Source organism: Trachurus trachurus (genome assembly GCF_905171665.1).
Source record: "Trachurus trachurus genome assembly, chromosome: 8".
Classification (NCBI taxonomy): Eukaryota; Metazoa; Chordata; class Actinopteri; order Carangiformes; family Carangidae; genus Trachurus; species Trachurus trachurus.
The window spans coordinates 11,940,987-11,964,266 of NC_139905.1; the positions used below are offsets into that span (position 1 = coordinate 11,940,987).

The following is a 23,280-nucleotide window of genomic DNA, read 5'->3' on the forward strand; positions in this document are numbered from 1 at the left end:
GAAACGATTGCTTTACATTTGCGTTTATTGCTTCTACTTTATTCTTTAGGAATCAGCCATGTAAACATAAAACTGTAAAAGCACCAGGCACAGGAGATGGCTCAGACCCACCAGTGCTCCAGGATACCTTTCCCTTTGCTGAAGAGAGGGGAAAAGACACCTGAAGTGTTTGACGCTAAATTAGCTTTTCAAAGACAATAATTAGACTTCTCCCCCTAAAGGTAAATTACCTGCTAACCAAGTGAACTGTGTTCTAATTATAGGATCTTGCCTCTGAGCCATTGCCAAGGATCCTTGTTCCTTGCAAGAAGATGTAAAACACATTTTTTGAAAAAAAAATACATGTTGAAGAGGTAAAGCCTATAGAATACAGAGTGGAAACATGTCCAACAGCTCTGTAACACCGAGCTGGAAAACTGACGGATCACTTGTGTAACCTTTAGAGGATTTAAACAAGATAATTTCATACAGCGACCAGATGGCAGCTATCGTTCTTTATGTGCATTTTGACAGAGGAGGTTGACTGAGCAACATTGGATAGGTGACAACTAGGTACTTATCTGTGCTTTGCATATTTTGCAGTTGATGTCGTGACACCGTAAATTGATTTGTAAGACACACAGTCAGTGAAAGGATATTGAATATTTACACTCGCCATGTAATAAAACCTATCATGTGATGGGGAGGCTTCCGTTGGCCTTTAGGTCTAGGTAATTTCTCATTGTTCTGCTGGGCTGAGTGTACCGAGCCTCCCGCAAGGCGGCGGTGTGGCTGCTAAGCCACAGCAAAGGGGCCACACATTTGAATTCATCACCCGTGCTGATAGCCTGCCACTAATTAATATGTAAATTTAACATTGTTTGTTTGCTGCTGTGTCAAACTTTGATGTGAGGTGCAGCTTCCAGGTTAACAGAGATTTAGTGGAGATTGAGGGCTGGAGACCTGCCACATATCCCAGTCAGCCTGTAATCTAATATTTTATTTAAATACATCTACTAATACTGTATGTCTCCACAGCTTAGAACCTGGGAGACAGGCTAATGATATTTTATTAAGCCAGAGTAATTGAGGATCCCATCAAAATATGTAATTAAACACTTAAGCATAATTATCCAACACAGTAGGAACCCGAATGAATTAATTAAAAAAAACGTCAATACATCAATTTATTTGAATTCCTTTGTCCCTTTCCTACTTGTAATAATTAACATTTTAATTGCCTTAATTTGTGATGAGTAAAAGAAATTCACACTTTATTCAGCGCCAGCAATAAAGCAAGAAATCTGAGCTCATAGCAATGCGTTCGTAGGAAAATGATGATGAATGGTCGCCACGTACAGTCCATTGCAGGTTTTTTTTTTTTTTTGAAAAGTGGGGGATATGATGTGTATGAGTGTCTTTGGTTGCTTGCTTGCCTGGGTATATGTTCATTATCAGCAGGCAGCCTGGGTTTGATGCATACCTGGAGAGCAACTTAATATCCTCAGGCCACTACTACATGTCAGGCCATGAGAAAGATACACACACAAGACAGAGGAACATCTCTGGCCCCGGTGGAGCCATTTACCTTTCTCCAAGTAGGTTCAAGATATTAATTAAGATAAATCTACCTCAATTCACACATTCTGCCATCTGCCTATTTATCAGAATTATGTTAATCATTTCTGTAGGGCAGAAGAATTATTACCCATTTTGTACGTAATTCGTATTAACATTCAGAACTAAATGATTTTGCATTCTGTTCCATATGGACTGTGCACACCATGACATCTTTTCAGCACACACTAGTAAAATAAGGGACACACTCATAAGACGCACACAGAGCGCATGACAGCGCCTTCCCCTCCGGTACCCCCACAAACAATATGGAAATGTATCATTCTAATCATACGCAGCCTCTCAGGATTTATCCGTCATGATGCAGCTCGTGCAGTTGAACAGCTTTAAACAAAACAATAATCTTACGATGATCCGTTCTGTCTCGGTGGCTGTGATTTAAAGTAATTCAATGTTCCCTTTTTTCCTTCCCCTTCTTCTTCTTCCTCTTCTTCCTCTTCTTCTTCCTCCATCTTTTGGCCAATTGATGAGCTAGTTAATTAAACTCTGAGGAGATAATTAAGATGAGATGGCTGCTTGAATCACGCCGGTCATTCTGCCATTATCTGGGGCAGGCCGACAGGTGGCACAGGCCTGCATCAGGTGACAGCTCAGCCAACAGATCGCACCATATCACGGTATGTGCACATCTCAATAGCATCCCCTGACGCAAGACACTCCTGCAGACCCACATGTCTAGCAAATCTACTGTAGATCTAGTGAGTTGTTGGACTTATCTTCAGCTTTGAGTCTGTGGGTGTGTGTGGATGATGCTGGCTGATGGCACGTCTGGGTCATAGTCAGGGGGCGACAAGGAGAGTGCCAGGGCTAAAACAGGGCAGATCATACTCCTGCACAAGCCAAGGACTAATGAGGGTGAGAGCGGGGCCAGGCGATGCTATGTGATTAAATTTAGATCTGGAGGGAGATCTTGACCCATGGTGGCCTACGTCTAAGTGACATTTACCCAAGAGAAACACACTGCAGCTGAGGCTTATTAACCTTTTATAGATCTAAGCACTGCCGTCTGTCTTAATTGGCAATTGGATTATTAAATAGACCAAATTCAGAGTGATTTGATCCAACAAGGTCTACAATGTGGAGGCTATTTTGAAAGGTCCGGTCTGTGACAATGTGTGCATCCATGTAAGGACTTCAAATCCTCAAGTAAGTTTCAGTAAGGTTTTCAGTCAGTCACGAACTCACAGCAAACGTAAAGGTAAGTCATTAGGTTAACTATGAATTGAAGAGTATAGTATAGAGCTGTCAGTGGCTCAAACCCTGAGCTAGTTCCTTAGAAGTCAGAGCAAAAGTCTCCGTCATTATAAAAGACACATATATTGTACAACAGAATGATAGAAACTGTACTAACTTTATAAAACTTCATCCTAATGAAGGTCTGATCACCGCAAATGTTTCGTAAGTGCAACAAAAAGTTATTCATCCTATATTCATAAGAAAAACAGCTTGTTATTAAACCTCTCCTCCATCCAAGACCAATTACAGCGACTGTGACAAAGTGAAAAATAAAATCTTAATCAGGTTAATAATGGATGAAAGTGCTTCTGTAAATATATTGTCTTCTTTTGCAGGCGGTGTAATTACATATATAATTGTTTACATTAGTACCTATTCAGGCTATTTCAGTCTAAATTAAGTTTAAAAGTTAAGTGCAAAGGTAACATGAGCAAAAGTTCCCACTAACAAGAATTATTCTTCTACTGCTCATTATTGAAAGTGAAAACAAATATTTTAATGATTTGAACGTATGAATAATAAAAGACAAAGTGGAAAAATGTATTTCTAAAGTAAACGGTACAGTATACAGTAGCTTCTTTTCCATCTTCTATCAAAAATGTTCAATTATTTTAGGACTAATGTGCTATGCATGATATCATCCCAAGTGTATGAGTTATATTTTAAAAAAGCTGTTTAATAATGACCTAAAGTGGGGCAATTTTCATTATTTTCATCATTTTATTCATGTCAAACTTCTGCCCCTGTATAGTGATTTTGTGCATTGCATGTGGCATACATTTCATATATTTTACTGGCATTTTACATTTTTAGATTGCTTTTGTCTTCTTTTTTTTTCGAGTAAATTAGCCCTGTCTTTGTGAACCATGGGTTGGAGGTTGATAGGTCAGATTCTTATAGACATGGCTATGTTTTATTATTTGATTCTGCATCATATTGTACTGTATGTTTTGCAGCACCAATATTTGTTCTTTGATGTGCAAATAGCAGCTTATATGACTCTGAGCTGACAGGTGTCACATCAGAGTCCTATACTACTGTATATTCTTCTTTATTTAGACTGACTTTTGAAAACTCACACTACTTAAGTTGCAGGGGTGAAAAAACGTATTTTGCTTTTAATCATCAGTCTAAATGTGATTATTATTTGCTGATACAGAGTTTATTTACTCAATGAGGCTATGTAAAATACAGAGGATGAAGTGGCTGAGCCAAATATCATCACTGAAAGAGATTTTTTCCACCAGCTCTAAAACTTGCGTCTGTTTTCTGGTGTTGATATTCATTCAGCACAAGACGGCCACTTTTATGGACTTCTTACAGTCAGTTAAGATGACCGACAAGCACTGGGAACATTAGTTCTGTGCCACAAGTCCCATACATCAACTGTCTTGTGACGAGTAAGGGAGGGGATCAACATATTCTAAATGAGCAGACATAATCCCACTGAATGTGGAGTTAAGCCATTTCATAATTAGCAGATTTTCTAATGTATGCCAAGCTTTAATGACCTTTGCAAATGAGAATGGTTGTTTGAATTTCCATCCTTCACATCGTTTTATCCCTGCCATATCTGCCTGATAGAATGAGTGCACCAGTTGATGATATGCATAAGCTTAATGAACAAGTGCACACACTTCTGAATGGAAACTGATGGGCTCAAGCTAGGGAGATTGGAAATGCATTTCCACACCTTGCATATCATCATCATGACCATAAGTGGTGTCTCTCTGACCCATTAACAATGCATTTCAAGCCTTTTCCTTCAATTAGGTACACTTCTCAATCAGATTTCTCTCATCAAATTGCCATTACTATACTATAGTATAAAAATACACTGGACTTCTATCGCATCGCAACCCTTTAACTATTCTAAATAACAACATTATCATTCATTCAACAGCTCAGATGACAATCAGGAAGCACAGAGTGCTGCCTTTATAGACACTCAATATGTTGCTTTGTAGATATCTAACTTGAAATTTAAACAATCCTATAGCAAGTTTTAAAGTGGCTTTAATCAATACTCTAGCATTAACAGTGGATCGCACGTCTACATGTAATGTGAATATAACAAACACACTGATGATTCTTATGAATTCTGCAGTTTTTTGGCATCATGCAACACATCATTTTGGTTTTCTGCAACAGCTGTCTCCAAAAGAAAAAAAAAAGAATTTAGCATTTAGCAGCTGAAAAGCTAGATATTTTAAACACTTTGGTGGAGACCAAAAATAGAGATAAAAGGAAAAACACAAACCCAGCTGCACATTAAAGCAAATTCTTAAAAAAAAAAAAAAAAAACCCAAGTAGCAAAAAAAATAAAACTCTGTTTTTAATCAAAAACATTAGAGCTGCTACCTGTAATTTCTTGCAATCTCATTTGTGATGCATATGTCAAGTTTACCATTTTTCCTCGCATTTATGGTTTATTTCACCCCTGTCGTTAAAAATGACTTTATCAATTTTAACCTTGGGATACTTGGGAGTCAGCATTAATCTTCAAAGATACATGTCTGGTTCCCACTAAACTACAAAATGTTATTACACATATTCCTGTTGCTAGTTTTACTACTGTTTATTCGACTTTTAGTTCATACTAGTCCACAGTCGCAACATCTTTCTGTGTGCTTATGATTTTATGTAGCCTTGAATGTTAATGCGAACTGGTAAATCAAGGCTTAGGGTACAAACAAGGAACTTTTCAGCAATGAATAGTATGAACTTTCCAACATCTGAGCAGAGCTGCAGCTGATTCAACAGACATCCAGCTGCTTGAGCTTAACTTTACCTCAAAACCATAGAAGCTGCACTTATCAAAAGATGAGAATGGGTTTGTTTAAGTCTGGATGATGAGCTAAAGTAACGCCACCGGATGACAATAAAAAAGCTTTTACAAACACAGTCAACACACCAGAAAGTGACGGCCTACAATAAGACTGTTTTCCTGCGGACAGAGAAGTTCCAGGATATTTAACTTGCCAGCTCACAGAAAAGAAAGTTAAATCGAATGACACGACTGATGTATTTAACGCTCCGCAGTCATGCCGCCTATAACTCTGCCCTCGTCAGACGCCTGGAAGAAGCCACGTGGTGGGCTCTGTTAAAAGCCACCAACATTCATCGAGGCTTTAATGCTATCAAACTCTAATCTGTCTGGGATTTCATGTGTGTTAACACAGCTACAAACGCAGAGAGCAAACACTTCAACAGCACTACATAAATGTCTCAATATATTAACTAGACAATAAACAACCTATTCAATTCCAGGGATTTGCATGAGAAACGTGAGCATTAGTGAGCAGAGACAAGTCTTCTGCCTTTCTGCTGAGCGCTAGGATGACTTCAGACATGATCCTTTGTCAGACGGGATGGGAGACACAGACACACAAGCCTCTCGGTTGTGGCAGATCTGGGCTCACAATGCCATAGATTAGTAACAGCCTGACCACAGAAGTGAAATAAGCTAATTGCTTAATTAGCTGACCCAATTCTATAAGCTTCTTTTAGCATATTAAGCAGAGCTATGTAACAAATAGTTATGTTTCACAGAGGCGGTGTTTGTTTATGGAATTACAATAATGAGGATCAAAAACAAAACATACGGTCAATGGCACTCCTTTTATAGGATCCTTGCTTTGGAAAAATCAAAGCATTATTTGATTTCAGCAACATGGAGGTGCTTTTATTTATGTAAAACTAGATCCAGCCTTTGTCTGATCCACATGCAAATTATGCCTGTGCTCATTTGTAATTGACATCAATTTTACGTCTGCAATCCCTTCATCTGCAATGTTTTTGTTTGTATTTCTTTTTTTTCCCCGTTAAACAATTAAGCTGCTTCAGGGAATAGTTTGACCGCCCTCTCAATATTTCTGGACATTTGAGCAACGAGGGACAAACAAGAGAAGGGAGGGGAGAAAAAAATCTTATTAGATTGAATGATGATTGAAATGGATTAATTTACATTTTCTGCATGCATACTTTACATACATGATCTTTGCTCAGCACAGGGAGTTCTGGGCAAAAGAGCACTATTTGTATGAGATGAACTCATCTATATGCTAATTCATTGGCATGTAGACCTGCTTCATTTCTTCCATTCAGGACTGTTTACCTATTAGCTCTTATAGATGCAAAGGGAAGTGGAATATTAAAACCAAAAAAGCTAAGCAATACGGAGCATTAGCAGTGCATCACCTGTTATTATATTTATATTAGTGTGGCTTTTCTGGCCTTTGTTTAAGCTGTAACCACAGGCCGACTTCCAAGACACTTATTACAAATAAAATAATCTAACTCTTTTACTTAAGTGAGACTTGTTGCCTCCGACAAAGTCGCAGTGGGTTTTTAAAAGTCCTTCAAAGGAACTAGAGTAGACTAGACCCTGCTGAAAGCCATATGAGCCCACCACCACCACCACCCCCACCCCCACCCCCTCCCTTCCTCCCTAAATTCAAATGAGGGATGATGTGATGCTCAAAGATGGAAAACAACTTAGACCGTTTAGCATTTCACAAGTCAATTTCCAGGTTTTAAGGTGCTATAATGTTCTTTTGTGCGTCGAAATACAGTTCATAATATTGCAGACTTAGAACCACTAACATGGCCTTATAAGGAGATGTTTGACAGATCAAGTTACAAGTGATGCCTAAATGCTAATGTAATTTCATATGAACCAGGCTGAAAGAGATGCAATCAACCATTCCCGATCCAGTCGACTGTTGTGTTTAAGAGGATGACAACCCCCTTTCTTATTGTCTATGTAATTCACCAAAATTGCCACTTACAGCCGCTAAGAGCAGGACGTTTCATCTCCAAGCTTCCTCTGGTCTTTGCTACTCATCCCATTTCTACTTCCTCCAAAAGTGCCACCACTTCATTAACCTTGCCAGGCATGAGATAAGAGAGGCAGTGCATCAAAGCTGCCTGCCCACAGAGAGAACAGAGCCCTGCATGTCTCCACTACACAGCAGCCATCACACACACTGGCAGATACACAGTCCGCAACCCATCCAACACACAGAAAAGACCTTTTGTGTTGCAAACTGTCATTCAGAAATATATGGTTTTTTTTTTCTCCTTTTGTACATAGGACATCATTATGTTTTAAATAAGTGGGGTGAAAAGATTTGCTTGTTCCAAAAGGGTTTAAGGGAGTTTGATTGGGAAGAAATACAAAATAATTGCCTCAGACTGTGCAGACACTTATTTATGGTGTCTCATAGCGCTGTTATAAGAGCAGTGCAGGTACACAGCGCTGTCAGCACCATGACCTATGCACTAAAAAACTTGCAGAATGAGAAAATTAAACAAGAAAAGCATCAAAGCCAACTTCAGCCCGATGAGTAACAACTCCCGACTTCCTCAAAGCATGAAAGTAGATGGAAGGAAATGTATTAACTGAGTCACAATATTGTTTTACTTGCACCACATACAAATCTCTCTGGTGCATTTAATCCCTCTACCCACAGTTTCTCAGAAAGGAGGATATAAATTATTTTCCTTTGGTGGAAACTGCAAATCCCTGTCTGGATTCTGTTAAAAGGCTTAAAATGTCACTAAATGCCAAGGCTGAGACTCCTGCTAACACGTAGGTCTTTAAGACAAGATGTTAAAGCGTTGAAAGTTACCTGAAATTGATGAGGTTAATATTCTTATCGCAAACCGAGGCTTCTGTGAAAGTGGATATTGAAAATAGCCAGGTAACCCTTCATATTAGAGGCTATCACAAGGATTAGCAGCATAAACACCAATTACACATTTAATTGTTTATTGTCAGAAGCATTTAGAAAACATGCCATAGTGCATAAATTAAAAAAGGATTGGGAAAGTAAAGGAGGGGAATTTGCCACAATGTAATATCATCATAAGTGTGTATATATGAGAAGACGAGGGGAAAATGTCTCCAAAATAACAAGTCAAACTGCTGAATGCCGGGCTATAAATGAGTAATTTACCATGAATATCCTTCTCTATCCCTTTACGACCATATGAATTTCCAAACCACGTTACACTAGCATGGAAGGGTCTGTCACTGAAATTTGAAATAGAGGACAAAGGGCCACCGAGCAAATAGGTTTTTTTTTTTTTTTTAAGACACCATCCTCTGAGTTCTCTGCCAATGTGAATCAGAGGTAAAATACAGTGCATTAACTCGACCTCTGAGGCAGCACAGAGGAGGGTAGAGTGAGACATTCTGCTATCTATTAAGACTTGTGTTATGTATATATTGTGTTTTGAAGGAATTTTACTGATCCACAAAACCAGCAGGAAAGGATAAGAGTGAGTCCCTAAGACCATGTGGTAAGCAACTGCAGTGCAGATTCTCAGGCAAGTTGAAAGTTGCTGTGCCGTTAAGGAGAAAGTCTGGCAGAATCCTGCATGCCCGCTGATAACATGGTTGGATTAAGGATGTTTAAGGGAAGTGAAAATTATTCATTTGAGATGGATGAAAGCTGCACTTGTCAAGTCTACCAGTCATGCACTTTATACATTTCATTTCCACTAGCCAGCATGCATAATTTCCCCTCAATGCAAATTTCTACACACTGAAAATTGTGAGCATATTTACCCCGCTCCCTTAACACGTTCTCTGACACAGAAAATGGATCATCTCTATTGAACAGGGAACAAAACAATGCAATTTTGTTTGCAGAGGTGTGAGAATCTAATTTTGTGCAGGAAGATAAAGTCACAAGACTCAGTAGAATACAAACAATAGCTTTCATTTTAAATCATGCTGAAATCCAAAAAAAAAAGACAATGTTTGGTGCCCTGTTCGTCAGAATGACATCTATGGAAATAATTTTAGCACATGTCCAATTATCCAAACAGACATCATGTTACAAGTGTAATTACTGGTTTTAAGTCACATAAGTCTCGGCCTCACCGTTATTGGTCTAGGAGCCTTGTAGCCGAGTATATGTACTGTATATCTGTCTCTCTATACAAATATTATGATCTCTCTGATGAGAATTAAGTCTCTAGCCTGGATGGCCAATAAATTAGAGGCACGCTTCTCGTTTACTCATCAGAGCTAATGAGCCTGATAAAATTACCTCGAGGATCATAATTACAGGCTAGTGGCAGAGGCTCTGGCAGGGACTGGAATAAGACGACACACACACTCACACAGACACAGACACACACACACACTGAATTCAGATTGTATTGCAAAGTGGCAGCCCTACAACAGCAAGTCTAAAACATCACAGTGCACTCATGTCTTATTAATAGAAAAACAGACTGATGCACATGTGCATGAGTAAAGATTTTTTACATTGTCTGTTTATGTTCAGGAGGCCTAATTCAGCTAATGAGAGGCATAGAAACCTATAGTGTTTCGACATCACTGCCCCCCCTCCCATCCCAAAAAAAAAAAAAAAAAATGTTCTGGATTAACATAATGTAAGGTGCTGAACAATATTACAATTTCCACCTTTCTGTCAGAGCAGTTCAAACAGATTTTTACCACCCTTTCATAAAGATTAAGCACTTCATGGGTAATGGCATATTTTAATGAACGATGGCAGCCTGGACACAAGAGCTCACCTCAGAGGATTCCATTTCATCACACATTCACAGGATGAATTGTTTTACTTATGAATATTAATGTCCCTCTAATTTGAGGCTGTTGTTAATGCTTGTCGCTAGGAGCTTGGCAAATCAGGTCCCATTCCTGTTAAAACCATGTATTAGACACCCCCCTGACACTAAGCCCTCGCCTTTGATTCTTAATTGCAGAAGTGCAAGCATTTGCAGTAGATGGGGCGCAAAGCTTTAATTAACTCTAATATCACACATTCAGTCTCGACTGTCACCCACATCACGCGTGGCATTTTTGTACCAATATCATCCCCAACTCTGCTCAGCTAGAAAGATTGTGTTCCAAGTTCATGATCACGATTTCATGCATCTCAAAATGAGGGATATGTAGTTTATAAGTAGCTGCAATATATTGACGCCAGTGAATTATCTTGATGCCGTCTTTAAAAAGCCTTATTAAAAAAAAAAAAGGAGCATACATTGATGCAGCGCTGTGATCGCTGCGCAGCTTTAATGCAAAGGAGTCGCAGCATTGTTGGTTTCTCAGAGGAAAGCAACGTCTGATCTTGGCAGTCGTTGAATCAACAGTCTTTGGTGAAGCTTGCAACATGGGAAGTGGAGTGATAAAGAGAAAAAAAAGTTCTGGGATGTGTGGCAAAGGAAGGTGTTATTAAGTAAATAATTCAACCTTTCATGCACACTAATCTTCAAAGGATTTATTGGACAACAGATTTCAAGTTTAAAAATATAAATAGAGTACAAGTACAGAGCATTCAATAACACTTCTAAAAATGCAACCTTACAATACGTCCCTCACAAACACTGTGAATGCCATTTCCACACGCGACTGACTCCACACGTCGTTTGAACATTTTAATAGCTCAGGTGCAGAGCAATTCTGATGCAGATATTAGTAAAGAGTAATGTTTAATTAAACCAGGTTTGAAGATAAAGAGCTCAATACAACCTATAGTTTATAAGCCTTCGCCGGCCATAAGCTACTGCTCTACCTAATCCTCTTTCACATAACATTATTGCATCAGCACAGCTGAACATTTTTGCAGCATTTATAAAATTAGCAAAGAAATTAACTGTCTGTACTGTGGCAAATTGGATTTCCAAGTTCTTGCCTTGTGATACAGCATACCCAGGCTGCCACCTACAGTACAGTATGAGAGGGGAGCCACAGTCTGCCACAAGGCAGTTCAACATGTGTGGCTCTCCATTTTACACTCCACAGCCATTCAAACTTAATTGTCAAGGCTTTTTTCCCCCTCCCTCCTGCTAATATCCTTACAGGAAATTTGTTAAAATCCATTATTAAATAAATAGTGAAATAATTTCATTTTGGATCAAGGCTGTTGAAGGATTACACATTTACTCTCCTCAGTCCTATTTGCACGCAGAGCAGCCAGTGCTCCCTTTGTAATTTACACGTCGGATGCTGGGATGTTGAAATCAAATATCACGATTTTTGTGCATTCATAATTTGTGCATCTTTAAGTGAGACATCCCAATAAAAACATATGGTATCTTTACATTACATCCATATAAGCGATGGCTTTCATGGTGACTTCTTTAATAGATATAAGAGAAACATTCACAGTGCACGTGATTTAACACCTCTTTCTTTCTTAGTGATTTTTTTTAAATGTGAAAAACAATTGTGAAAAAAAAACATGACGCCTCATGTGAAATAAAGCAAAGATTGAATTATAACCCACAAAGAAAATTCTCACCCTACATACAGTAAATACCACCAAACTAAGAGGTGAAGGTGAATCTTGAACCATTTGAGAACACATGATATGATCCTTTACATTTCTTATTTCCTTTGCCTTCTCATTAACACACACTCTACTGAAGCACTTAAATATAGAAACCTTAAAATAATATATAAGGAATAATACATTAATTAATAAAATAACAATGTTTAAAAAATGAATACATCATTCCACTCGTCTTTTACTTCTTCGTCTGAACAGTTTTGAGATGGAGGATTTCCTCTTATTTTTGGTTTTCTTTACTCCTGTTCACCAACAAAAAATGTATATTAGAAAAATATATAAAGGTTGGAAAAACACCTTTAAATAAAGACAATTCATTAGACACTTACCAAGATTTTTCATCATTTCATTCAGCTGCTGATCCTCCTCCACCTCCCTGAAATTGATCAAATCAATCAGTCCTCCATGCATTGTATTCAGATTGTTACACAAACAGTATTTTTCTGCATAAGTGATCTCTCCATCAGTGTAAACATTCATTACAAGACCCATCATGTCACCTGAGTCTGTCTTCATCCAGTCCCTCCACAATCGCGTTCCTGCCATCCACAATCTCCACCAGCCTCTGCATCAAAAACGTCTCCCGCTGTTGCTCCTCTCTGGACTTTAAATGATCTGTGATACCAAGTTCACTTCAGTTTTCAGTGGTGACAAGAAAAAAAAAAAAAGGTAAAGTAACAGAGCTGAAGTTGAACCTGTGAGGTCTCACCTGGCTTCTCCAGCAGCCTGCGAAGTTCCCCCTCCACACCTGGCTGCTGCAGCTCCAGCTCCTGAGTCCTGGCTCTGAGATACTCATCATTAATTACATGCAAAAACTGGCAAATCTAATTTATTATGCACATGATATCTTCCCCAAAACAGTAACAATCTCAAACAAATCCCTTTGGTTTGACACTTAATACGCTGGAATTCTCCCTCGTGTGATATAAATGTATGGGAAACAGGCTTCGTTCTCATACAGGAATCTCAGTGGAAAACATAACTATTTCAATAAACTAAAAATGGCTTCGGCACAACAATTATACTCACATGTACACAAGCTCGGACTCGTTCCTAATGTACATCTGCTTCTTTCGAATCAGGTTGAACCAGTCAACCATCAGTGGGTCCATCAAAATGTCTCCTTCTCCCTCTGAAAGAGCAAACAAAACAAACTTGTTTTACATGTTTGATATCAATGAGATACTATTTGTGACCCTTGGTAATAGTTCAGAGAGAAATATTTAAATACAGTTTTGTGCTGTTCTGATGTCCGATGCAGCAACTGAGGTTAATGGGAAAGCAGTAAAATGATTGTTTTCATTTACCATACTATTTTTTTTTACGTAATATAACAATGGGGAAGCCTCCACTCATCCAGCTCTTTTGTTTTCACAAGACTGCATTTATTACACAATAATAAAATTAAGTGCAATAACAAATTAGGTTTTTGAGTAATTTGGCTGTTGGAGGTGAGATGGAGGGTGACTCACCCCCTGGGACCATGTCAACACTCTTAAAGACTCTGCAGCAGCCAACAACACAGGGCTCTGAACCTTAAACTGGAGCCCTTAAAATTTAGTGTTAATATTGGCGTCACATGTTGCAGAGCAAAGATATCTTCAGCAGTTTGGGCTGAAAGTGTGCACATTTAATCATCAACACTGCTGCTGTAAATACTTCTAAACAGGACACCATGTGCCTTATTTTGAAGAGTGTGAATATTCGGATTAATCGGTTATCAGAATATGTTGGTTGTTTAATCACTTGCAGTTAGTTCTCATAAGAAAATACCAAAGATGCTCCATTTCCACTTCACATATGAAAGCAAACTGAGTGTTCTGTGTTTCAAGTGTTTTAAATTTAGCCGTTTGAAACTATAATGAAAATTTCTCACGTTTTCTAAAACACAATCAGTACAATAATAGATAATAAAAGAAATTACTCTTAGTTGCAGCCCTTAATTAAAGACAGCGGCTCCACCATTGTGTTCGTCAAATACTATGAAATGCTACACCCAAATGTTATCTTAATATGCAAGTTTTAACATGCAGAGGACGTCGACCTGCACAGAGGGAATACACAGTGAAGCACAGATTTGTCTTAATCACTTATTTAATAATGACTCGCAAGAATTCAGCAGGGATTAGCTTGAATTTCTTCTTTTTAAATAGCTTTTGTACTCTTAAAAATAAAAAGGGATTGCATTCAAACAGTGAATAGTCATTTAGGCAGTTCAAATATTTTCCTAACCCAGTATTCATGGTTTAGTGACCATATTGTCCCACTGCTGTATTGTAATTCTGAAAGCACTACAACACATGTACTGGGTAGCCATGTGGATAGCTTGCATTTTCTATTTCTGAGTGGGTGGAATAATTGATTTTAAATGAATATTACCCATTCCCAATTAGCGAACAATCAATCAAAACGCACACCGGAGTCACATTTACGATAGCGTTTGATGTGGACTGTGACTGAGGCTCAGGCAGCCCACATCCTGAACTGCCATCACCAGAACAAATACCTTTTTTCTATTATTATTATTATTCTGCATTGAACTTGAGTGCCAGGGTTTAGTTTTTCACTCTGACAAATTCCAGTTGAGAAGTCGATGATCTCCTAGGTGGTGTGCAATTGATGTCAAATTCTGGCCAAGCGAGTGCATGCTCAGGCTTCCTGGGTGGCGCGTAGAGGAAGAAGCAAAAAAAAAAAAACACTACGCGATCGACCAGAATATATATTACTATACCTAAGTCATGTTGACCTTGAGGAAAGCAATCAGGCCCCCTACTCCCACTGCCTTAAAAGAGAAGCAACATCCCTGTGGGCTGTCTGTGCCTCTCACCTCATTTGGCTGCAGAAACAGTAATAGAAATGGCAGGTAAATCCCCTGCACACACACACAAACCTCCAGCTGACGGTGAGTGAATTTGAGTGTGTGTGTGTCCTGAGTGAAGCAACCAGAGCACAATTCTGCACTAAAGAGAAGGATTCAGCAGTTCACACAAATACAGTATAAAATCAAAGTTTGCAGGAAGAGAGCTCCACTGATTGGCATCATATTCTGCCTCAGAACAGGTAAAGTGGTTTGAATGGTTTGAAATTGAATGGCTCGTTTCTGATTCGCCCACCTTGAATTTTATTTTATTTATTTGTCCAAAACAAGGAAAAAGAGAGGAAGTGGAAAACAGAGGTACCTTCTTCACAGCTGCGCAGCTTCTTTTCCAGCTCCACACCCTCCTTCTCCAACTGAGCCAAGTTTGTCTCAATATCGTTCAGCTCCGTCTCAATCTGCTCCACCGGGATGTGATAAGACTTCACCTGATATAAAAACAAACAACTTATAGAGTCACAGTCGAGTAACAATCATTTTCATTTCAAAATCCTGACTTTGGCCACTTAGATGTAAAGACGGTCGTCCATTTTTTTTTCCTGGGAATGTAATGAAAGCATATTTGTAGAGCTGTTAATTAATCTCTTAAGAGACTTAATGGAGGGAACTTACAGAGGGTGACCTCATTTCAGTCCTGGAGGCGTTGGTGGGTGACAAATACTTTCCCTTTTTAGCGCCTAAGAGGTAGATAAAATAGGATTAGATAGTCCTTTCATGGCAGCTCAGAAAAGCATTGTCACATACGACTTCACCTGATTTATTTTCAGTATAAAAAAAAAAGGCTGCTCATATGAAATCAACAAGATGGCAGAGGACATACATGTGTGGCTTTGATGATGACATTTTTTTTTCTTTTTTTAAAAGCTGGGAACCAACCTGACAGATTTCCGTGATTGGCTGGAGCAGTGGTGGTAAAGCTAATAGATTCCACAGCTGGTCGTCTGGGTGGGGATTTCACAGGCGAGCGACTCCCATGTTTAAAACCTAAAATAAGGACAGGGAGGTTTACACACTGTGGAGCTGCAGCACGTTCACTCTGCTAATGCCTTTTTCTGTTTCGCCCCTGAACAGACAAAAATCTGCAACAATCACCAGAACACATGCAGGGCAGCATGTCTGTGTGGGAAGCAGTGTTGGGTAATGAATTTTTAACCATGCTACTTTGGTCCAGACTGACATATCGCAACATCTTTTTGGGTGGATTTTTTTTTTTTTTTTTTTTTACAGAGGTGCACAGCTCATCTGTGAAAAAAAAAGGTCTCATCTTTGACTACTTCCTGCAGCGCCACCTTCAGGTTCTTATTTGTGCTTCTCAGTGAAACATCTCACCGACTTCTGGAGGGATTGCCTTGAAATTTGGCACAATCCTACATGTCCTCATTAGGCTGAACTTTGATGAGCTTAAAACGTTTCATCCAGCTGCATCATCAGGTCAACATTTCAGCTTCCACGTTGATTCATGGCTAAATACATTTCCAACATCTTCTTTTCTATGTGATTATCGCCAGTTATCAAATGTTGACATACCAACTATCTGATCCAGTGGCTCCCTTTTCCAACTCACAGCCTCAAAGAAAATTGTGGCCCACATCAGACCATAAAAAACATGGAGCTCTATTTAAATAATAACAAACATTTATTTGATGATAAGCTCAATTTCTCTTTCATTTGACAGGGGAGGGATAACTTGTCTCTATTGGGAACCACTGCTATATCTAAGCAGCAAACATTACACCTGCTAAACATCTTGATGTCAACATCTTATTATTAAAATTGTAACCATGATGGTTTTTGAATTTTTCTTCAAAGCTATTCAAGTTGCCATCACTGTTGACTCTTGTTCTGGTTAGTGTTTTACAAGGTTTCATAATATAAAGTTGATTAATCTGGATGAAATTCAAATTTTGTTCTCATCCCTTGCTTTGGTTTCACTACAGTCACCTCACATAGACCTATTTTGAGATTGCATCTTACTGACGACATCAGTAAGTACTGAAGAAAAGGAGTTTCTGGAGTCCAATAACAAAGTAATACAAACAGACACAGGCTGGAAGACAAATGTCTCTTATAATAATCTGACTTACAGAGGTTCTCTGAGGCAGGTGGAGGTTTCTGCGGAGAGACGTCCGTGAAATGTGCAGGATCGAACAGAGCAAAGCCGACCGGAGGCGCTGCAGGAGGTGGGGGCGAGGGAGGCCTTGTTGTGATGATGGTGGCGTTGGAGGACAAGAATCTAGGCTGATGCTGCTCAGTGGAGGCTTCAGCATCTCTGTAAAAGTTACACTGCAATGAGCCTTGAAGCGTGTAACCATTACAGTACAGCTTTTATCTGATGCACCGACAGAGCCGATCATGAGGAGCGAAACACAAGAGAAAAGGCCTCACCTTTTTTTAGTTTGAAATGTTAGAGGGTGGAGAGAACAAGTGGGGATCATCATCAGCAGGGATTAGATAGAGAGAGTCTAGTGTTAGCAGGAGGAAAAGTTCAGGCGCGGCACTCCTCAGGGTTTGTTAGGATCGGGGACAGAGTTAGCTGCTGCGCTCTGAGCCAGTCAACAAGGACAGAGACGGATGAGGCCTGAGGTTTCTGCAGTCTGGAGAGTGAATGAGCTGATTGGTCAGACACGTGTCGAGGCAAAAATCTTTCTCCACCTGTGTGACCTTCCCGCTCCCGGCTGAGTGACTTACTAATGACTAATATTGATTATTAAAGATGATTGATCAGATTCATTACTTACTTTAGACCTAGTTCAGGTCTCACAGTTCTGAGCTTTGATTGCCCAACTTGGCAGACAGGATCTGCAAAAGATCAATTACACAGAACATATTAATGAAAACAAAATTAAAAGTAGCAAACTAATTGTTTTTAGCTATTTACATCTTTTTAATTATCACTTAGTCATACCTGAGAAGGTATGACTCACAAAGACTGGGAATATCTGCTTAATAATAAACAGAGCGATTAACTAATAATCGAAATCATTCTATTTATCAACTAAGTGTCTTCAGCTGTGAATAAAAGCATGACATTCAAAATCATCTTGTCACAGGTACAACTATTGAAATGACTAATAATTTCAACACTAGAGAGAAAATGGCACCTTAACATGAACTGTATGTGGCATCTGCTTCGGCAAAGAGGCGTGAACTCAAAGGAGTTCAAGTTTCAGTACAAGACACTCCCTCGACTCATTTACGAGTCACTCACCTGAGCAGCTGATACAGTGATAAGCAGCTACAGGTTTCATTATCTAATCTCTTTCAACAAGGCAATAAAGTGACTGATCTTCACCTGCTCTTCTGTATTTAAAGAGCCAAATGTGAAACAATTAGATAAAATGCACAAACTCCATATGGTTCATATTACCAAGCAGCAGAATTACTCTCTACTGTATGATAAGGAAACTTCTATCGGTGTTTATAATATGTTGGTGACCATTTCTGCTGAAAACCAGCTGTAATTGTGTTTCTGTCTGAAAAACCCTGTGACTGTCAGGATGTTGCACCCATGCATGCACATCCATCCCAGGAGAGTGACAGTTCAACTATGAAAGTTCATTACAAGTAGGGGAGAGAAATTAAAATGTCAGCTAACAGGCTGCTAGATGGATGCACTGGCTGTGTAAATAGGGCAAAAATGACAAAAAGGGCTTTGTTTTCTATGAATGCGCCCTGACACAGACAGAGGGAGGGAGTGTGTGTTTGGGGTGGGGGGGGGGGGTGAATGTTGGCTGGGTGTCAAATAATGGATCAAGAATAACTGAAATGAATTTAGTGGCGCTTGCCTTTGGCGGTTGTGTGTACAGTTGTTGGCCTTGTGTTGTCTTTGTTGATGGCCTTCAGACATGGCGATTCCTTATTGTTTGTCTGGCTGGTGCAGGCCTGTCGTGCCCAGTTTCCTGCTGGGCCTTGGCTGCATTTATCCTTTCTCAGACCGGGCCTGTCAGCTGAACTTGGCTCTTCTCCAAACCTGCAGAGACAGAAGGCCCCCACCATCAGCCTTAATAGTAAAAGCTATTAAAAATCCACACAGTGGGGGGAAAAAAAGACTAGAAATATGAAAATACTACAAAGCTTTACCGTGTTTCTGCTGAACGGACAGTGAATGGGCGTTTATTGTTATTGTTACAGTTTTCTTCTGCTAGTTTCTTTCCTATTGTTGTCCTGGCTCTGCTCTTCTCATCATTAGGACTCAGTTGTTGGGCCTTTGGTCTTCCTAAAACACTTGAGGGCTCTGTGGGCTTCCTGTTGTCCGCCGTGGCCTCTGCGACCGGAGCTGCAGTCTGGAAAAACCTCTGCCGGGCCGCCTGGGTCCTCTGAGCCGAAGCTGTCCAGGATTGGGGAGGCGGAGCAGCACTGACCGGCTTCAGAGCAACATTCAGTGGGGCCGACAGCACAGAAGTGGGGCGTGGTGCCGGCCGGGTCTGGCTGGCTCCGTTTAACCTCACAGCTGAACTGATGGGTCCATTTTTGATCCCAACCTCAGAGGAGGAAGGTTTGCAACTGTTCTGGTGGGTGTTGCAGATAAAAGTGTCTGGATTCTTCCCAGGTTTGTAGCCGCCCGCATGAAGCACGCCGGAGCATTCGCTGCATCTGGAGGAAGTTTATCAACACACAGATATTAATGCAATAAAACACAACACATCAGGAAGATTTCAGTGAGTATAGCTGAGTAGGTCTTACTTGAAACAGCTCCTGTGATAGAGCTTGCCGTCGACAAAGTGCCTCTGAACCAGATGGACGTGGCTCTTGCATGCAACACATTTGCTATTGAGAGTCCCGGTCTTGTTGGCATTTTCGGCCAGTACTGCCTTCTGTGAGAGAAAAAACTAACACTGACGGACTGCTCCATCCCAAAAACACATCACACATACCTCATTAACATTTACCAAAGCCACTGACAATCAGCTTAATCCTCAACCTTCAATATATTGATTAAAGTGTTCCAAGATAAGAAAGAGTGTATTGCACTTTCTCCAGTGTGATAATGACGTGTGCACCGACCTGGGCAGCGGCTCTGGCTAACTTGGGTGAGGTCTGAGCCGTCACAGCGGAAGGTGAACGGTTCTCAATGGCCGTTTTAGACACAAAGGTTTTGGCCACCACTGGGAGATTTTTCTTCTCTGATGGCTCCTCCTTGGAGCCCTCTGCTGGCCTTTTTACACCTCCCACTGAGGAGAGGTAAAACACCATTAGTGTCAAAAAAAAAATCACAAGGTAGAGCAGGAGAGACACGGTTTCCTTCAGGTTAAAAAGAAATATGGAAATGGAATGGATCTCAGATACAGAGGTTTGCACAGATAGCTGAAGCAGTGTCTCACTTGGGGGTCGTCCCTTGAAGTAGTTGTAGTACTGGGAGACATAGGTGAGAATGCTCAGCCTGTCTGGGATCCTTAAAGCCACCATGTCTTCTGCATCTAACAAAGCCGGGATCCCCAGTTTCTCCTCTGCAACCTGAAAAGCCTTGAGAGAGAGAGAAGAAAACAAATAAATAACCTACGGCCATCAGCTCCTGCCAAGACAACACAACATTTAATAGCAGAGTATGATGGGCCAAGTAAACAGAGCCAAAAGAGTTTGTTTTTTACCATATAAAACCACAGCATTCACCGAGCACGCACACAGCCTCCCTTCAATTACAGCGTGTGTAAAAATGTCAGACAATGCAATCTACTTTAAATAGAGTATTCTGTGTCTGGGCCCAGAGAGGTCTGAGAAGGGCTGCATAATGAATAGCAAACTTCCTGTGAGCTTGTAGGGGGGGATAAGAGTGAGGAACGGAGGGAGCAGGATATCAGGGCATTGTTTAGGATCAGCATGGACATGCTCATTAAATTTACAGCGCAGAGCCTGACTGAATACTACGCCTGCCGATGTACAAGAAGACCACAAAAAATAAAAGAACTAAATAAAACTAGAAACACCTGTAAGTAACGTGACACCATTCATGAAATATAAACCACGATGAACCGTACGAGTCACGTTCTCATGTTCCTGCACAGGAAGCATCTTTAGCACTTGATCAAGACTTTAACACAATCAAATGCACTATTTCCTGCCACAAGTCTGGTTTTAAATTAACCTACAGGATATATTTATATATATATATATTTTTTTTTTTTAAACAGCAGCATCTTTCAGTGGAGCCGAGTGACAGATGACAGTGGGCCTCATTCAAAATGAATGACCTGCAGAGCCTCTCCCCTGGGCTCAGGTTTGTTGCTGACACTGCCAGGTTCATCCAAGACAACAAGGAAGTCATACAGAGTACATACTGTAGGACACTGTGGGGGCCTGTAATCCTCAGAGGAAACCGGCAGAATGGGAGCGGACTAAATAATGGAAAGGTCCCCGGCTGTGCTGCTCAGGTCACGTCAGGGTTAACAAAATAAATTAGGTCAAGTGACCAGTAGGAGAGTCTGAGTTTGAGGAGAGTCATGTTTTTGGATTAAAAAAACTCCTCTGTGGGGATGAATATTTAACTACACACTACATGTGTGTGTGTTTTGTCCAAGTGTGTCTGGGGTTAATGAAGTTGGTTGATTTTCTGCTGCATCAGATTTTGCATGTGGAGTGTGAAATCAGTCCCACTCCACACGACGAAGGTTCAACAAGTTTATCATCACCATCATCTTACCAATCTGTTGTTCTCGAACACATCCTCCTTTCTGAGTGAGTCATAGTCTCTGGGAAAAACAGGAGCACAATGAACAGAGGAGAGACATGTAAGACATGTTGTTGAGAAGTATCAAACTTATTATCAAGACTTTGAGGAGTTAAAGACATTAAAATATGAGTTTATGCAGACATATGTGTGGTTTCCTTAGAAATAACACACATCAAGACTCTAACAGACTTGCCATAAAATATGGTTAAAAAAAATCACACTCAGGTCAAAACTGAGCATCAAATACAGACAAACTTAAGGAGAATGACAAAACTATATGAAATGAGTGGAGTAGAGGAGAGGAGAGGCTGATCCAGGAAAAGGCTATCTCTGGTCACAGCTAATAATAGTTTGTCTGCATTTTAACCGCCAATTCAAACTTCAATACTCACATTAGGTCCGGTCTGTACTTGTGTATGAGCGCACAAAACGCCAGTCCGTTCCTGAACGAGGTGGTCATGTTGGTGACGGCCACATCTCGGTAGCCTTCACACTGCAGCTTACACCACTGCTCCAGAGCCTTGATGGCAGCCATGCTCCCCTGCTGATCGGCTGTGTGGCAGCAACAGGCAGAGCTGAAGAGTCTGGACGAGCCGGAGGAAGGACAGAGAAGAGAGGAGAGGAGGAGGAGGAGGGAAACAAAGTGTCTCTGCTCAGGGTTTGACCGTGAACTGCGGCGCTGCAGCTGCGTCCTGTTTCCTTCTGTGTAGCCGAGTGAGTGGAGAGGAGCTGAAGCTGCTGAAGCTGCTGCTGCTGCTGCTGGAGGTGGTGGTGGTGGTGTTGCTGCTGTGTGTTTGTGCGGGCGCTAATTACTCAAATTGACACCCAGCACCAGCTAATCAGTTATTCACAACCGCAGAATAAAACTCAGCCTCAAAGGTAAAGAATAGTTTTAATAACGTTAAGACTTCCTATTGAGAAACTCCTGCAAAATGAATTAGCCTAGTGCAGAAACATGAGCCCAACCTAAATATCATATCATATAAAATCATATCAATTCAAATCAAATATCATATCATAAATATAATATTTATATAGATAACTTGAAGTGATAGTGAGCTACATTTTCACACAATAGCCTATTATGATTTCTGTACTTTGTAAATTTATATCCAGATGTACTGTGTTTTTGTACCACCTGTTGAAATATACAGTAAGTCCACATCCTGACATCTTAAGTAGCTACCTGGACTTTAGGGAAAATTAAATGCATGTTATAGTGTCCATACACTTAACACCAAACTGAAAAGGGAACATAATGTTTCTGTGCTCTGTACTTTACTTCTGGCAGAGTGGGGAGGGAGGGAGTGGTGGAGAGTTTATTTTGAACACTTTGTTTGAATCTGGAAAAGGATGCTGCCTGTTTTTCTGTATGTAAACAGTCTGTTTGAATCTCATCTGAAGCTTCATTTTTCATTTCCACACTGGTTTTGAGAACATATACAAATAATATTTTCATTAACATTAAAAAAAAAATCATGAAATTCATCTTCTTCTTTTTTAGGGTCCAGTACAGGGAGGAGTGTGCATGCTGTAGGATTTCTGAGGTA

The 23,280-nt window shown here is 40.1% G+C and overlaps 2 protein-coding genes across 2 annotated transcripts in view; one reads left to right on the forward strand and one right to left on the reverse strand.

Moving 5' to 3' along the window:
- The window catches only part of nudt1 (nudix (nucleoside diphosphate linked moiety X)-type motif 1), a 423,902-nt gene that overhangs the window by 72,502 nt on the left and 328,120 nt on the right, over positions 1-23,280 (forward strand). The window lies entirely within an intron of this gene.
- Positions 12,136-22,265, reverse strand: micall2a (mical-like 2a; the record flags this gene model as incomplete). The annotated part of the gene is made up of 17 exons (XM_083977847.1): positions 12,136-12,430; positions 12,518-12,564; positions 12,689-12,803; positions 12,898-12,971; positions 13,218-13,320; positions 15,368-15,491; positions 15,676-15,740; positions 15,940-16,047; positions 17,148-17,332; positions 17,802-17,862; positions 18,849-19,033; positions 19,144-19,656; positions 19,747-19,877; positions 20,068-20,234; positions 20,385-20,526; positions 21,701-21,749; positions 22,123-22,265. 17 exons carry the CDS (start codon positions 22,263-22,265, stop codon positions 12,351-12,353), a joined length of 2,292 nt encoding a protein of 763 aa, XP_083833973.1. The 3' UTR covers positions 12,136-12,350.